Source organism: Myotis daubentonii, chromosome 11, assembly GCF_963259705.1.
Source record: "Myotis daubentonii chromosome 11, mMyoDau2.1, whole genome shotgun sequence".
In the NCBI taxonomy this organism is placed as follows: Eukaryota; Metazoa; Chordata; class Mammalia; order Chiroptera; family Vespertilionidae; genus Myotis; species Myotis daubentonii.
In genome coordinates, this window is record NC_081850.1 from 70,417,784 (window position 1) to 70,434,870 (window position 17,087).

The 17,087-nt window shown below is 50.0% G+C and overlaps 2 protein-coding genes across 8 annotated transcripts in view; one reads left to right on the top strand and one right to left on the bottom strand.

Annotated features, from left to right (window-relative positions):
* ASTN2 (astrotactin 2) overlaps positions 1-17,087 on the top strand; it is a 742,933-nt gene that overhangs the window by 539,167 nt on the left and 186,679 nt on the right. The window lies entirely within an intron of this gene.
* On the bottom strand, positions 4,550-16,408 carry TRIM32 (tripartite motif containing 32). Of its 6 annotated transcripts, none has more exons than XM_059657834.1 (2): positions 16,347-16,408; positions 4,550-7,614 (listed from the first exon to the last, which is right to left on the bottom strand). In XM_059657834.1, exon 2 carries the CDS (start codon positions 7,535-7,537, stop codon positions 5,573-5,575), a length of 1,965 nt encoding a protein of 654 aa, XP_059513817.1. In that variant the 5' UTR covers positions 7,538-7,614; positions 16,347-16,408; the 3' UTR covers positions 4,550-5,572. The 6 variants fall into 6 exon arrangements, with proteins under 6 accessions (XP_059513817.1, XP_059513819.1, XP_059513822.1 ...); XM_059657836.1 differs by lacking the exon at positions 16,347-16,408 and adding an exon at positions 16,282-16,344; XM_059657839.1 differs by lacking the exon at positions 16,347-16,408 and adding an exon at positions 16,068-16,133.

Genomic DNA, 17,087 nt, shown 5'->3' on the forward strand with positions numbered 1-17,087 from the left:
AGTCCGTACTCCTTATTGTACAAGGAGATGCAGGTGTATGGTGATCACCTGAGGCCACATGGCTACTTAAGAGTCAGAGCCGAGACTCAGCCCCAGACCGAGCCCAGTGACTTTCCCACTAGAATAGTCATCCTGGAGCGGCCTAACTTCACTTGGCCAGGGTACCATGAATATTGATATTGACAAAAGAGAGCCATAGGGCTCTAGTCTAAGTGTGTATTCTGCTAAATAGCCTCCTGCCTCATCACTGCCATGCTTGTGAAATTCATCCAGGCATCTCCCGTTTCACATCTAATTTATCTGGAGATCCCTTGAGGGGCTGCACGGCCTGAGTGTAGATCAGCAGGCTGGTCAGGTGCGAGGTGGAGGACCACGTTTCACACGGGGCTCTGCCCTTCCATCTCCCTCCTGCAGGCATGGGTAACACTTCACTTTTCAGAAGCCGTTAATTAGTACTGGATTAAAAGCACCACTGTGTAAGCATTACTCACCCTACCTGTAAGACTTCAGCCACGTTTATCCTACTGATTGGAATAATGAGTGCCCCTCTGTGGACTGCCTCCTGCTAGAGTATAGTACACACTGCTAAGATCCTTATAGTCCTTCAGACACTGCCTGCCCCTGGCCTTTGGGGAAGTCCAGGGCAATGGAACACTAGATTTCAAATACTTCAGACAGGAAAGACTGTGAAATAATTTCTGAGAAAGTGGACACATCAGTAATTATCATTAAGTGATTCTTTTCTGAAACCTGGGACAGTACCTGGCTCACAGTAGGTACTCAGTAAATGTTGAATGGATCATGGCTCCGAAGCCTTAAATTCTAAGAATGATAAAGGAAAGCTGGGCCGTAACCAACCTGTAAGTCATTTGTTTGCCTTTGGTGTTTTTTGTTTTGTGTTGCTTTTGTATGATTATAAAAGGGCTTGTCTGAGAGTATTTACCCAACAGAAAGGGCTGTGTGAGAAAGACGCAGGTTCTGGGAGGACCCATCACCATTGAGTTCAGTAAACAATAGCCAGTTAAAAATGGGAGGGCGTACTCCAAATTAGACACCATGCCAGGTGCCTGCAGCCAGCTATTACAGTTAGCCCTCGATAACGCTCAACTCTATGGGCCAATAACTGCAGTGTGGTTATTTATATAGCACTGGACACATGAGAAGGCAGAGCGATGGTAAGAAGGAAGGGCGGTCAGCTTTACTTGGAGACGTGTGGCTGGGGGAGATGCCTGAGGAGGGTTCTGGTTGCCCATTGGGAACGTGTAAAATAGGAAGGCGGGCAGGTATTGTTTGGAGTGGTCGGGCAGCTTCACTCTTTTGCACAACTCAATGAAAGAAGAGAGTAATCGCTATCATTTCATGGGAACGCCAAGAACTGTCCCCAAGAACTGGGACTTCTACATCTGTGATCTCACGTCTTACACACTTCCTGGATGCAGGATCTGTTTCATCCTTTTCAAGAAGAGCAATGGTTAAATGACTTGGCCGTGGCTGCAGGGCTAATGAGATGGACAGGGGATAAGCAATGTCATAGCTCCGTGCTCTTCAGCAAATGTTCTGTAGATTCACAGGACTTGTGCAGGGGTGCACAGGAGAGGGTTGCTGAAACCTGTCCTTCAGTCCACAGACCTGCTCACCCGGAGCGGCTGCTCCCTGACCTAGTCTACATACAGACCTGCATGTATGACTTTATTTGAATAAGGGTACTGCTGCTTTAAAAAAATAATAATAATTGAGCAAATTAGTTTCTGGGGGTTATACTCTGCAATTTAGTCAACATGGTAGATAACTGAAGCTAAGCACAGCCTAAAATACTCAGATCAAAGAAAGAAACACATGCAGACCACACTTATTTCCGTCCTGAGCCCGGAACCCTGCTGTCCTTGCGAGCAGTTGGGAGATGGGCAGACCTGAATGCGGAATGCCAGCAGCGTTAGCATTTCCTTCCAAAAGCACCAGCAGCTCCATGACCCCAGGCCTAGTTCACTTACAGTAAGCCAGCCCGGGATAGTCATTTCCCTGCAGAAAACCACGTTCCAAGGGCCTCCGACACTGTTACTGCCTCAGCAAGTCCCTCGCTGACAGCCAAGATGGACCTCCTGCTGTCCGCTGCAGTACAGAGAAAGCAGCTCTAATTAACTAGCGGCCTCATTTGTGATGCACTTGTAATTGGATCAATTTCCTCTCAAGTATACGATCTTTGCAAACCGGATGCAATTTCATAATCAGAACATGGGGCTTTTCTCCAGGTGAAAAGTACAAGACAAATTAGTTCAACATCACTTTACCTCCTTTCTTATCATTTGGCAGCAATTCCCACAGAAGCAAAATAAAAAAAGAGCCAAAGCAACAACACCCTCTACCACCAAAAACACAATTTTGAGTAGCTCAGCTTAGCACATTGTTTCCATGAATACGAGGTAACTGCTCTCTGGCTTGCCATCAGCCCTGCACCCACAGCAAGATGTGCAGCTTAGTAAATGCCAAAGCTCTAGGAATGTTGTCACAAATCCTTTCACCCACTTCTAGTCTGAAAAGCATAAGGCTTCTTCCTTTTTGAATTGTAACTGTAAGGTTAAAGCAGAAAGTAGGAGGCTCGGTTTAGAACAGGGTGTGGGTGACTCTAGACCAGGAGTGGGGAACCTTTTTTCTGCCAAGGGTCATTTGTATATTTATAACATTACTAGAGGCCTGGTGCAGAACATTTGTGCATTGGGGGGTTGGGGGGCTCTTCAGCCCGGCCTGTGCCCTCTCACAGTCTGGGACCCCTCGGGAGATAACGACCTGCTGGCTTAGGCCTGCTCCCGGGTGGCAGAGGGCAGGCCCAATCCCTAGATGCAGCCCCTGCTCGGGCTCAGAGCAGGGCCGATTGGGGAGTTGGGGCGCCCCCCCCCCCGTCATACACAGAGCAGGGCCAATCAGGGGGTTGGGGCATTTCCCCCTGTCACTCACAGAGCAGGGCCCATCAGGGGGGTTGGGGCTCTGTACCCTGTCACGCACAGAGCAGGGCCCATCAGGGGGTTGGGGCGCCACCCTCTATCACCCACAGAGCAGGGCCGATCAGGGGGTTGGGGTACTGCCACTCTCACACTCAGGGCAGGGCCGATGGGGAGGTTATGGCTCTACCCCGTCACACACAGAGCAGGGCCCGTGGGGGGGGAGGGGGTTGGGGCGCCGCACCCTGTCACAGAGCCGCAGGGCGATCAGGGGGTTTGGGCGCTGTCCCGTCACGCTGATCCCAGTGCCAGGAGGCCTCGCGGCTCTGCTGATCCTGGTGCTGGGAGGCATATTACTATATAGTAACCTCCTTTTACTATATAGGGTAGAGGCCTGGTGCATCGGTGGATGCCAGCTGGTTTGCCCTGAAGGGTGTCCTGGATCAGGGTGGGAGTCCCCACTGGGGTGCCTGGCCAGCCTGGGTGAGGGGATGATGGCTGTTTGCAGCTGGTCACACATCCTTCAGGGTGGGGGTCCCCACTGGGGTGCCTGGCCAGTCTGGGTGAGGAGCTGAGGGCTGTTTTCAGGCTGGGGGTGACTGAAGCTCCCAACCGCTCCTTTTTTTCTTTTTCTTTTTTTTATTCTGGGCCAGCTTTAGCTTTGAGGCTTGGCTCCAGCTCTTAGGCCTCTGCTGCTGAAAGTAGGTTTCTGGCCTTTGCTTACAATGTTGCGATACTGCTGGCTGAATCCTGGCAGGTTTCTGGGGTTTTGTTTAGCTTCTATGTTTGTTACATAGTTGCTTGCAGCTCAGAGGCCTGCAGCGGCAGGCGGGGAATGTTGGAGTCCTCCGTTACTGAAGCAAGCAAGCCTCATGTTAGTTTCAAGCTGCCTGGCTGCCGGCCGCCATCTTGGCTGACAGTTAATTTGCATATCACCCTGATTAGCCAATGGGAAGGGTAGCGGTCGTACGCCAATTACCATGTTTCTCTTTTATTAGATAGGATAGGATTCCTGGGCCATACAAAATTGTCAACTTAAAAATTAGTCTGCTATATTTGGTTAAACATTTAATTAATTCATTCCTAATGCCTTGGCAGGGCCAGACCAAATGATTTCTCAGGCCTTACACTGCTTGTTGGCCAGGCATTCCCCACCCAGCTCTAGACCTTGGCGGCTGCTTCTCTACACACATATCCATAAGATTGGGAATTAGAGTCAATTACTTTTACATAATGGTGATTTGGGCTGAATTTTGAGCTGGGTAGATTCTTAATGCTCTCAAAGGATGCAGTGCCAGACATGGAAGACAAACAGTGTGGAAACAAAACAACTTACCCATTTCCTCACCTCACAAATCCCATATTTAATTAAAAGATGAACACCAACCAACTAGCATGGCTCAGTGGTTGAGCATCGATCTATGAACCAGGTCACAATTCAATTCCCACTCAGGGAACATGCCCGAATTGCAGGTTTGATCCCCAGTGGGGGACATGCAGGAGGCAGCCAATTATTATCATCATTGATGTTTCTATCGCTTTCTCCCTCTCCCTTCCTCTCTGAAATCAATAAAAATATGTTAAGGGAAAAAAAAAGACGAAAACCAGTGACAAACAGTTATCAATTATTTAATGCTTGATAGAGGAATGGAAAGAAACCCCGAAAACAAGTATTATACACTTACTTGAGGGAAATACAGAATAAGGACCCAACAATTTTGTTTCACTAATGAAATGGGATGCATCCCCCTCCCCACTCGGTTGGCGCTGGCCTGTGTTGTACAGTCCAAGTCCACAGACAGCTCTCAGCACAGGTCAATGGATAGAGGTAGGATGAAAAATGATGAGCTCCAGAGACCATCCAACAGTGTCCGCTGTGACTATATCAGCATTATGTTTATTACCATCTTCCTGTGCTTTGGCATAATTCCAATCCATAGGCTCCTTTAAAAGGCAAGCAACATCCAGACTCAGGTCTTCAACATCAACCAACTAGGGTCGATCCATTCTGTCACAGCCACAAGTAGAGACCAATCAGAGATGGCACGAAGCACCCGGAGCCGCGAGGTGCTGATTCCCGGAGGGACGGTGTATCTCCCTTGGTGACACTGAATGAGCGTTCACGCTGGTAAAGGCGGTCAGACCTGAGATGTCAGCCCACAGGATAGGAGGTCCGGAATGTCACGGAAAGATGGGGCCGATCCCACTGGAGCACCCACACGGAGGGCAGCAGAGCCAAAGAGGAAGTGTCACAGAGGAAACGCACTACAACAGGAAGGAAATCACAGCCCAGCGTCTTCAAAGCCAAGAGAGAGGAAAACGGGCCAGGGTGCATTCAACACAAGGGCAAACTTCAAATACGGGGCAAAAGGCTCTACTGAAGCCTGGGAGTGCCGAAGTTCTCATCACACTTCAGCTGACCCCAGCCTGGGTCTGATGTGAGGCAATGCAGCTGATAAAGCCTAAATGCAGGGGGGAAATAATGCAAAGAAAAACAACTAAAACAGCTTCTAAAATGCTCGGGCTAGCTAGCCGGAATGGGGACACAGGGCAGGTCTACTCTACAGTACCACCAATAACCAAGGAATAAGGGGAGAGGACGCTGGCCGGGGTACAGAGGAAACTCCCATTTCTCCCTAAGGGGTGGAATATCTTCTCAGGTGGTAGCTGTAAATCTTGATGCAATGATCCCAACAGTCCAAGACCAGCAGCTGCCCCTTAGGAGTGAGGGCGATGCCCACTGGACAGGTGAGCCCCTCTCGAATGAGGACACTATAGCCCCCACCCTTGGGAAAGTGGAGAATTTCCTTGCGACTGCTGTCAGCCACGATGAGGTCGCCGCGGGCATCCACGCACATGCCAGCAATGCAGCGGAAGTCCTCATTCTCCGAGAAGAAGTGGCTGATCTGGCGGCCCAGCTGCCCGTCGGAGGCCACAGAGCCGATGGAGAAGCCGCCCTCCAGGTGGTGCTCATTCTGCCGATTCTCCAAATTGAGGCCTAAGCCCTGGGTGAAGTAGACGGTGCCCTCAGCATCGCAGGTGACAAATTTGGGGCGTACGGCACTGCAGAGGCAGCTGTACTTGACCACCCCCGCTTCTCGGTCAACGGTGAAGCACCAGAGCTTCCCACCTTCCACATCAGTCACCACGAACTGGCCGGACGGGAGGGCGGTGACGCCCCAGGGTTTGCTCAGCTGGCTCCTGTGACATGCCACACAGTGGCCATCCAGGGTGTACACCTTGAAGGAGTTGTCATAGCTGTCAGTCACACCAATCAGCCCCTGGCAGTTCATGGCCACGGAGAGGGGAGTGAGGTTGGGCAGATCAGCCCCCAGGAAGCTCAGCACGAAGCTGTCAATGCCGCTGGGGCTGCGGCGGATCTCCTTCAGAAAGCCTTTGCGGGTAAAGACTTGGATTCGGTAGTTGCCGCGGTCAGCCACCAGCACCTCGCCCTGACCGGTGGCGTAGAGGCTGACGGGAAGGTTGAACATGCCCGGGGTGCTGCCCTTGGCGCCCATCTTCTTGAGAAAGACACACTGCTGGATGCCGGCGCCTGTCTCGGAACCCCGCTGCTTAGCCGGCGAGGCCCTGGGGCTGGCCACCGCCTCCTCGGGGCTCATGTCCATCTCTCGAAATGTCACAGAGGCGGAGGCCGCAGAGGCTGCCGCCTCCATGGCCCAGGAATCTTCCATGTTGACTGTCCGGGGCTTCTTGACAGCCTGCCCGATTTGGAGGGGGCCCACGTGGCCGACCTTGAGGAGCTCCACGTCCTGCAGGGTAAGCTCGCGGGGCAGGCTGGCAGTGAGCTCGGGCTCCTCCTCGTCCGCTGTCTCCTCCAGCAGCGCCACGTCTGCCTGCTTGATCTTGGCCAGGAAGTAGTCACAGCGAGACACGGCCTGCACCTCGGCGATGTTGAGCAGGTAGCTCTGCTCCTCCAGCGCTAGACTGTTGCATTTCTCAGCCTCGGCCAGCGAGCCCGTGAAGAACTTGCGGGAGCGAGCCAGCTCCTCCTGGACCCTGCGCTCCTCGTGCCCGTACTCCTGCAGGACGGCTTTGTACCTGGCCTGCAGGTCCTTGGACACACCCTCCAAGGCCGCCTTCCGCCGCTGCAGCTCCCCCACCAGCTCCCGCAGATGGGCCAACTTCTCGCCAAACTCCCGGCGCCGCTCCTCGGCGGCCTCTTTCACGGGGAGCGTGCAGTGGCGGGGGGGCTGGTGGTCGGCCTCCCGGCAGGGCTCACACAGCACCGCGCCGCAGGTCCGGCAGAACTGCCGGGGCAGCCGCCGCCCGCAGGACCGGCACAGCAGCAGCCCCACGGCCTCGCTGAGCCCGGCCGTGTCGATGATCTTCAGCACCGTCAGGTTGTCGGTCAGCTGCGTCAGGCTGGTGATGCGGGTGATCTTGCTGCAGAAGGGGCAGCGGACGCCGTTGATGCTACTGGCCAGCAGCTTCTCCAGGCACTGGCGGCAGATGGTGTGGCCGCAGTGCAGGAGCTTGGGCCGCAGCTGCTCCTCCGTGAAGGACTCCATGCAGATGGGGCATTCCAGCACTTCCCGGAGGGCGTCCAGGTTCAGGTGAGAAGCCGCCGCCGCCGTGGCCATCGCTCTTCCTTTGAAGGGTCCTGTCAGCACAGCGCAGAACTGAACGGCTTACCGGTCATGCTCCACAAGGTCAAACTCTGCTCAAGAGAAAAAGGAGCCGTTATTCCATTGCCTAGATACAGTCATGCACTCAAGGAATATTTCCAGAAGAGCTACCATCACCCACCCAGGCCTTCATTTACTTCACAAGTATCTACTGGTCTGCCTGTCAGGTGAAGGTGGTACCTGGGGAAACGAGTCAGACAAGGCATCGCACAGTGGGTCACACTCAGGTCCTGGAGTCTCTGATACTCAGCAGTGTGACCTGCAGGAAGGAAGCTACGCGCGCCAAAGCTCCGTTTCCCCACCACCCATCTGTAAAATGGAAATAATAACGGTGTCTACTCTATCTGGGGTTTTGAAGGGTTAAATAACGTGATGCATAGGATCCACGTAGGATAGCACCTGACAAGTAGTATCCTGATAAATGTGGGTGACTGGCCATTTTTATATTTTGGCTACAACTCATCATTTATACGAGGAGAAAAGCATAGAAAAGTTGCCCAGAAAAGGATTACACAGGAAGTTACACCGGAGCGCAGTGGATGGGGCAACAGATTGTGCCCAGAGGAGGTGACGAAGGCTTCCCAGAAGCAGGGATGCTCCGGACATATGTCATAAAATAAACAAACAAGGCAACAAGGGATGACAGCATTAAGCAAAGAAAACTGTGCGAGCAAAAGCGTGGAGGCTTTTTTTTTTTTTTATCATGTTATATAAAGTTCACTGTGTCATGTTTGGGGGCCTAGGAACCACCCAGAGAAACAGAAAATTATGATTAGCAAAACATCAGATCAGAAAAATACATGCATTTTCCATTCATCTTTCTTCATAACTGCTCACCTTGCCACCCATCTAAGACTAGGTACCAAGTACTGTACTAGCCACTAAGTTTTCAGGGTATAAGTTCCGTCCTTCAGATGCTCAAACTTTAGGGAAGGAGACAAGATAGGTAGTAATAGTCAGGGCAGAAAGTAGTCTAATGAGATATAAACAATGTTTGATGGAGCCTAATAGAGATTCACTCTGATATGAAGGGAAAGGGGACCTTTCTGAGGGGAGATGGCCTTGGATAGGGACCTGGAAGGACACACAGATGTGTGTGGATGGGGGAAAGGAGTTCCAGGCAAAGGGCAGTCTTAGAAAAGATTAGAAAGCACGGGGAAGGACAGAACCTCAGTGGATTCGAAGGGAACACATAGCCTCTCTGGTCTGTTTCTCCCTCCGTCCTGCCTTCAGTGTAAGCATTAAGTGAGGTCATATTTGTAGTGTACAAACGCTAAGACTTGACTTAGCACCAAAGCGGTCTTAAACTTGTTTCCTTTCCTCTCATCCTTACGTTAAAATTGTGGGAGGATGTACTCACTGGCTTGGAAACTGGGGAACAATTATAAGAAGTCTTCCTAGCCAGAACCAGCCATGTGACCTTCATTTGATGGGCATAGTGAAGCAATGCATGTTTTGGAGCAGGGAACTGATATGAGCAAAGTTCAAATGGAGTGGGGGAAAGGGCAGAGAAACTGGTTTGGAAGCGATGCAAAGTCATAGCCGGAAGTGTCAGGGAGCCTGAAGCAGCGAGCAGGTGGTGAAAATAGAAAGACACATTTGAGCTATATTCCAGAAATACAATCACTAAGATTGATAAACGGAGTGGATCAGGGAGGGGAAGTGGTGGAACTCTGAGAGCCAAAGAGTCAAGCCCAGTTGATTTTAAACATGGCAGTGCTTTATCAAGACAATTTATTTTAGGCTTGGAACACCCCCTGCTTCGTGCCATGAATACTCCCAACCTCCTCCATCCACAGATGCTCATGAAGTAGAACCACAGAATCTCGGTGCTCTGCAGCCTTATGTCACTGTCAATTTATGCCCCAGACCAGAATGAATAGATTTAGCAAGGTGAGGCCACAGATACATTCATCTCTTCTGAAATGCAGATCCTACAGCTGCACCTGCACAGTCTCATGATGTGCAGCTGCTCAACCATCCAGGAGGAGAAGGAGGCGGCGGGGCGGGCAAGTTAGCTTGGTTTTAAGGACAATGAGGCAAGCTCAGGAAAGCTCTGCAAATGTCAGTTCTTTTCCCAGGCATACAGAACGGCAGTCAATGCAGGGATACATATTGCAGACTTCCCCATACTCAGCTTTGGACTGCAACCTAACAAATAGCAGCAGACATGCACTAACATTACTCCCACCTCCCTAAAACCTATTTCTCTTTTACTAGATGGGAAATAGTATAGATATAGTACCTACTATGTGCTAGATCCCATGCAGCCTTATAGCATGTAATTTTCTCCACAAGGAAGGAGGAACAATCCCTTATGAGATTTAGCTGATATCTGTGATTGATAACCTCACAGCAGCTCTGTAACCTGTTACAACTCATATCCACGCCTCAACAAAATAACACATTACCACCTACCACGAACCTATAAGGTCTCCTGTAGGTATCTGAAATCATGAACGCCGAGTTCTGAAATGCCGTGGGTCTGAGGGTAATAGTATAGAAACACTGGTAGAAACCTGAACTCAGGAGCCATGCAAACCCTCTCAGTTCTAAACCAATAAAATAGCTTCCATCCTCCCATCATCTGGGACAACAGACTGAGGGCGACAGTTGGTGTTTGGCCCCAAAGCATGTTACCTTACAAAGCACAGGGACATCTGTGCTTCCCAGAGCTGGCACTGCAGATCAGCTAACTGAACAAGCCTGCCAACTTGTAAAAATACCAACACATTCTCCCCCTACATTTCTGAAATACCATACCACTTTCTTTGATTAAAAAGCTTGCCTGCCTGCCTCCCCGTCTAAGCTGTCCCCCTTTAAAAAATGAACTTACTATGTGCACATCCGTACACAGAGTTAGCTCAGCTGTCTGCACCTTCACTGAGCTCTCTGAGGCAGAAGACAGAGTCAAGGATTCTTTCCCCAAAGCTTTCATGCTTTGCCAAGGGAACATGAGTTCCCATCACCAAAGCCGCAGGCACGGAGACAGCCTCAGACTGGGAAAAGCCCGAGCCATGTCTCCCATTCCTATGACATGGGAATGCAGGTTCCCAGCCTTAACGGAGGTCCGTGGTAGACAGATACAGGTCCTCTCCTCCAGAAGGGCACATCCGGCCAGTCCTGTGCATACGGAGAATGACTCCGATGGAAGCTCCATTATTACTTAGTTTCCCCAGAAAGACCAGATGGGTGGAAGGAATTGTCTTACCCTCCCAGGTCTTTAAGTTAGCTGCCCACTATTGCCAGCTATAAAATCTAAAGCCCATCAGAATGAACCTCCAACATGTTATTTATAATCCTGGCTGCCTCATGAAAGTCTGAACATGTGTCCTGTTCACTTTGTACTGCTAACTCCTGACCCCTCATCTCAGTTTACCCCGCTCTTTTGATCTCATGACTAACACTGCACATCCCATCTGACGCCAGCCCAGATCTCCAGCTCCAGATGAGAATCTATCCCTTAATTTTAGTCATTCCCTAGCCTGATCCAGTCACTCCTGGCATCCCAGTCCATGACAGAGATAACCAGAGTAGCAGAAAACCAGACAGACCTGGGGTCAAATGAGCAGTCATTTAACCCCATGTTCTTCAACCCCACTAACATGTGCTCTTATTTTATAAAAAAGCTACTGACAACTCGGGGTAATGCATATGAAGTGCTTAGCCTGGAAATGGGTGGGGATGCCATGACAGACTATTACTAAAATTACGACAAATAGCAGTTAGAAACAGGATTAACAATAATAAAGTAGTTCTAGTGTCAACAGAATGTTCCGATTACAAACTGTATTTTGAACGGGTAAAGAATCTTTCCTTTTATGGCACATAAAGATGAAGAAAAGGACTGGTCAGCTTTGGAGGAATCTGATTGAGGACACTAAACAGCCAGGCTATAAACCTCTGGCCAGCTCATTCTTGCAGGGACTAAACAGGGACTGCTACAATTAGCAGTGATCTCACCGAGTAATAGAGATGAGCAAACTGAGACAGGAGAGAGAAATCAAGACCTCATTAGGTCACATGGCGGAACTAGGAACAGTGGGTTCAGGAATCAGGCTCTCAGTGCTTGAGTCCCAGCTCTGTCACTTACCCTGGAGACCTGGGCAAGTTTTCCCACCTCTCTAGTTCTCAGCTTATCTAAGGGACTTCAAAATAGTGTTTTCAGTGCAATGTTATTGTAAAGATGAAATGAGATGGAATGTATGAAGGGCTTAATGCAATACCAAGCAAGGCATACAATTAACCTTGCAATAGATAATAGTTGTTTAATAGTAGCGGCAGCGGCAGCAGCAGTGGCCACCACCCAGCCAATCAGAAGAAATGCACAGGCACTTTCAATAGGCAGACCATACCCAAGATATCAGACCCATACACTTCAAAAAATAAACATTCTGAGCCTTCCTTCGAGATTGTTTTACCTGATCTCAGAATCAAAGAGTTAGAGAAGACCTAAGGTTTCAATCTCTATCCAATGCTTGAATTCCCACCATGGGGTAGTTTTCTAGATGCCTTTATCTCCTATACTTCTATCACCCCCTTGGGGTCTTAGTCTATGAGCAAAACTGGAGAACTTTGAGCAACTAAATAAATCTTTACTGAGAGTACCTACTATGAGTCAAGCCCCATGAAAATACTGGAGATATAATTTTGAGCAAAACCAGCTCTTCACCTAAAAACCAGAAAACGTGAAAAGTACCACATTTCTCTCCACCAGACACAGAGGTCTGTCACTGCCCCGGTTTGACTGGTTTTTTGCAAGGCTTATCACATTGCCTTTCCGGAGGGCTTTCCACACTGTTTATTCCTCCTGCATTTGAATGGAATGCTAGTCCAGTGCATGGCCATCCCCAGGCCACCGATGGTCACTCTGGGAGAGGCTAGTAGGACTGATTTGTTAAGGAAGTCAGTGAGGTCCCCACCTGACATTCTGTCCTGTGTGGGAGAAGATTCTGAAACTCATTTAAGGCACATAAGGCACCTTGCAAACAGCTAGGATAAACTCAACAAGTCGAGGCTTATAGGAAAAGACAGGACTGGCCTCAGAGCTGCACCAGCCTGCACTTAAAACCCAGAAGGAAATACTTGTGGGAAAGGAAGCTTTGGCTAAAATATGTCAGGATAGGTTAAATCAATGATAGTCTGCTGGAAGAATGCTTGCCCTTTCTCTGTCCTTCCTCTAAAATTGAAGGACCTAGAAAGGTTCCCTTGCATCTTCCACAAACATCTGGGTAATGCCAATGTGACTCAAAGAATATAGGATAAGGGGGAAAAAACCAATGGTCTTTTCTCAGGGGACCCCGACTCAACTTGGCCCACGCAAATTTCTTTCAGTTCCTTTCTCTGCATATTAACACACATTCATTTACTCAGGAAATTTTGGTTCAAGGTTCAGGAAGCCGACCCTGGGAAGGGTACAAGAGGGGACAGCAGTTTGGGGAGCCTAGTGGGGGCTACTTAGGGTTACTGAAATTTGGTGGCAAAGCAACTCAGTCCCCTTGTAGCATTCCCTTCCTCTCATAATTGTAATCTCTCATAATACTACCATTTATGGAATGCCAGGCACCTTCTACACATAATCTTATTCCCCATAATAACTATTTGAAATATATGTTATTCTCCTCTTTATAAATAAGGAAACCAAGGCTGAGAGAAAAGCAATCCGTCCAAGGTCTCAAAGATAACAAATAGTAGAACCGAAGTTCCAATCCAAGTATGTCCACTCCCAGCCATAAAACCACATTGACTGAGCTGGCTGCAGTCTGGCTGAGAGGCTGGTAAATGCAACTGGGAATGACTTTTAAATCTGATGGTCCAACCAGACGCACTTTGGGGAGGGAGTGTCACAGAGGCCGCCGGTCAGTGTGTATGGACAGTGATCCACTTCAAGGGCCTTATCAGCGTTTGACTACCAGCCACTCTCCAGATGTTAAGTGTTTGTAGATGCTCTAGTGTTTGAAAGGCCTTCTAGTAAAATGCGTATAATGTAACTTAGGAGTCAGACAGAACGGGCTTGCATCCCTGTTTTGGCTTTTACTACTTAGCCTTGGTGAATCATTGAATTAATATTTTTCTCATCTGTAAAGTGGGGAAGTAACACCTAGATTATTGGCTGAATCATTGATAGGATTAACAGAGTTAATGCACATAATAAGCATGTGATAAATGGTAGCTATTTTTATTTTTTTAAAAAAAAAGATTGTGGATGGTAAGGGCAAGCACTTGTCCAAGATCACTTAGTAAATTAACAGCTGAGGAAGGACTTTGGACTTCAAGCCTCTGGTTCCCACGCTGATTCCACTTCCTTTACATACTATCCTTGAGTGCGTGCGTGTGTGTGTGTGTGTGTGTGTGTGTGTGTATTGGAGCTAAGTCTCTTGGCTTCCAATCCAGTCCTACTATGTTTCTGAACTGGCTTCAGCAATGTCCTGGGGCTGTGAGAACAAATGCTGTTATTCTGTCCCAGGGAGAGAAGCCCAAAAGATATCACTGAGAACAACAGTTAAGACTATCCCCCGCCTCAGCCCCTGCTATGAGGTGTGTTTTTTTCTTTTTTTCAAGCTAGTGACCTCCATACCTCACCTTCTAGTTTCTTACACCTCATCGTGTCTGCTAACCTAAAGCTCCTTGCCTTATCAACCCACTGGTCCCAACCTAAGAACAAATCAGAACAAAGTTCAGGGCTACTCCCTGCCTAATTAGACAGATTTACCCCTCTTAGAGTTCAATTGGATCTTCAGGCATACTCACTGAACTACCCTTTCATTAGAGGGGAATTGGCTGGGATAATACGACTAAGCAAGTCCAGCAAGGACAAAGCAAGGAAACTGGGAATATACAGGTTTACTGAGATCTGAGTATGAGCCCAGGCCTCCCTGCCATTCCTAGCCATGCAACCAACACGTCACTTCCTATGCTTTAGTTTCCTTATGTGTAAAACTGGGTCTAGTAGAGCCTATTTAATAGGGCCATGATGAAAACTAAGTCAGGATCAAGACCACCAAATCAGGAAGTGACAGAGCCAGGATCTGATTCCAGGGCACCCCACTCTAGAGTAGGGTTCCTCAACTTTGGCACCATTGACATTGGGACAGATAATTCTTTATGGTGGGGGCTGTCCAGTGCACGGAAGAATGTTAAACCCCATCCCCGTGTCTGTCCACTAGAGGCCAGTAATGCCCCACACGCCAACTGTGACACCAAAAATGTCCCCAGACGTTCCCAAGCATCCCCTGGGGGACAGCATCGCCCTGGTTAGGAACCACTGCTGCAGAACTTGGCCCAGGACTAAATGTTCAGTGCATATGCCCTTGTCTCTCTCCCAGCCCAAACACTTCATTCACAGAGCCACTGCCTCTTTGAGCTGCCATGGACCGTAGGTAGGATGAATTCCACCTACTTATTTAGCTGATGAGGAACAGAAGGCCTGAGATCACGATGTTCCTCTCATTTTCTGGAGGCCTCCCATCCTATCTGCCGTCTCAGCTTGGAGGGACAGGCAAAGGAAGCTTGGGTGGATGACCTTGGGTAGTTCCCTGCTTTGTGCCCCCTTTGACCACTCTCTTCTCCCCCCAGTCCTACCACTTTCGGGCCTGGGTTCCCAGGCAAGTTAGTGGCAATACCATGGCTGCCTCCTGCAAAGGGATCTTTGATTAATGAGCGAGGGAGATTGGGCCTCTCGCAGAGAAAGCCAGGCTCCTGCAGGATTTAGGACGTTGCTGCTGAACCCTGAACGCTGTTAAACTTCATACACGCATGGTTTCATGCATCACTTCTTGGTCCTCCAGTCCCCAGAACTCTCTTTGCTTCCCATGCAGACTTCAGGAAAATTCCAACAGCTCACAAATCTAGTCAGAGTGCTTTAATTCTATAGTTGTGACATTGCTACCCCACCATTCAATCCACCCCAAACCCAGTGCCCCACCCTCTCACAGTACAGAATTCAAGTCTTTAGGGCTCCATATTGCAACCCTCACCAATTTTTCACTCGCATGCCCCAAATCTGAAACAGATCCTTGAATCTGTTTTCATCTCTGCAGCCTTCCACCCTGCACCCCAGTTTAACACCCCAGCCCCACACCTCAGATTGCTGCCCTCCCTCAATCTGATCGCCGAATTCCATCAATCACCGTCCACCCTCAAACCTTGCGCCTTCCTCTTTGCTCACCCCCATAACATGTGTTGTCATCAAACCTTCACCTCCTTGCAAACAAGAACCCGCCTCCTCAGTTTCCCCCAATGCCACCCAGAAAATGCTTCTTATCAATTAGGAGAGCCCCTCACGTTGCTCCCTCTGATCTCAGATCTTGCAGCCCCAGAATCCTAGTGCTCCCGGATTCCCTCAAACCTCCTTAGATTCTGCACCTCAAATGTCATCAGATCTCCGAAATTCTGCACCCTTCTCCTCCAGGGCCTACAGATTCCCTCCCGTCTCCCAGATGCTGCACCCTGACCCTCCTCGGGGGCCCCACACATTAACGCATACCTCCTGGCACGCTGCATCGCGAAGCGTCTCCCAGCCCCTAGCTCCCCGCCCAGAGCTGCAGGTCCTCCGACTCCACAGTCCCAGGGAACCCCCCCTCCCCCGCGCCAGCCCCACCCCCACCCCCACCCCGCTCCCGCCCCTCCGATCCGGTCCCCCTACCCTGCCATTCAAGCGTGGGATGGCCACTGCGCAGCCCCCACACCCCGCCGCTCACCAGCAGCCCGTGACTCCCGAAGGGGCCCTGGTCCCAGGTCCCCGACCCTCTTTCCCGCCCCCTACCTGACCGCCCGTGGCTCCGACGCGGCAACCGCCTCCAGCCCACCCGCCCGCTGCCCTCTGCGCACGCGCCACAGCGAATCCCTTGGCCGGCTCCAATTCGCAGAGCCACCTGTCTGTCACTGGACCCCGCTTCCTGAGGCATGCTGGGGCTTGTAGTCGGCCAGAACGGAGTGCTCCGAGCCCAGAGGGCGGGGAGAGGCAAGCTAACTGTGGACCTTGACAATACATAGCTGAGCTTTCGGTCTCCATTGTAGAGATAAGGAAACTGAGACGAAAGGGGCCTGCCTAAATTTGCTCAGAGATTCGGGAGCTAACCCCGACTCCAATCTGTGTCTTAACCCCTTTGCTAAACTGTGACCTCCAGGAGTGGTCCTCAGCAAAGCCAGGGCACCTCAAGGTCTGGAAGCCCCTCTGAACCTCAGCTTTCCCTTCTGAGAAATGGGCTGAGGGAAGAATACAACTTCCACCCTGGGGCAAGTACAGAACTTCACTCACTTGGAAAGGTAGTACTTCTAAGCCCCTGTCTCCCCCCCCCCCCCCCCCCCCCACACACACACTTCGAAACCTAGAGACAAGTTTATCTGATAAACACATTGCTCTTTGGAAGGAGTCTTTTGCCTACTCCAGAGGCACCTTTGTGTCAACATAAGAGCCATTCAAACCTATAGAGAGTTTTTTGTGAGTTAATTTCAGCCAAACTGTGGACAGTTGCCAGGAAGCAAAATCTCAATGGATTATTGA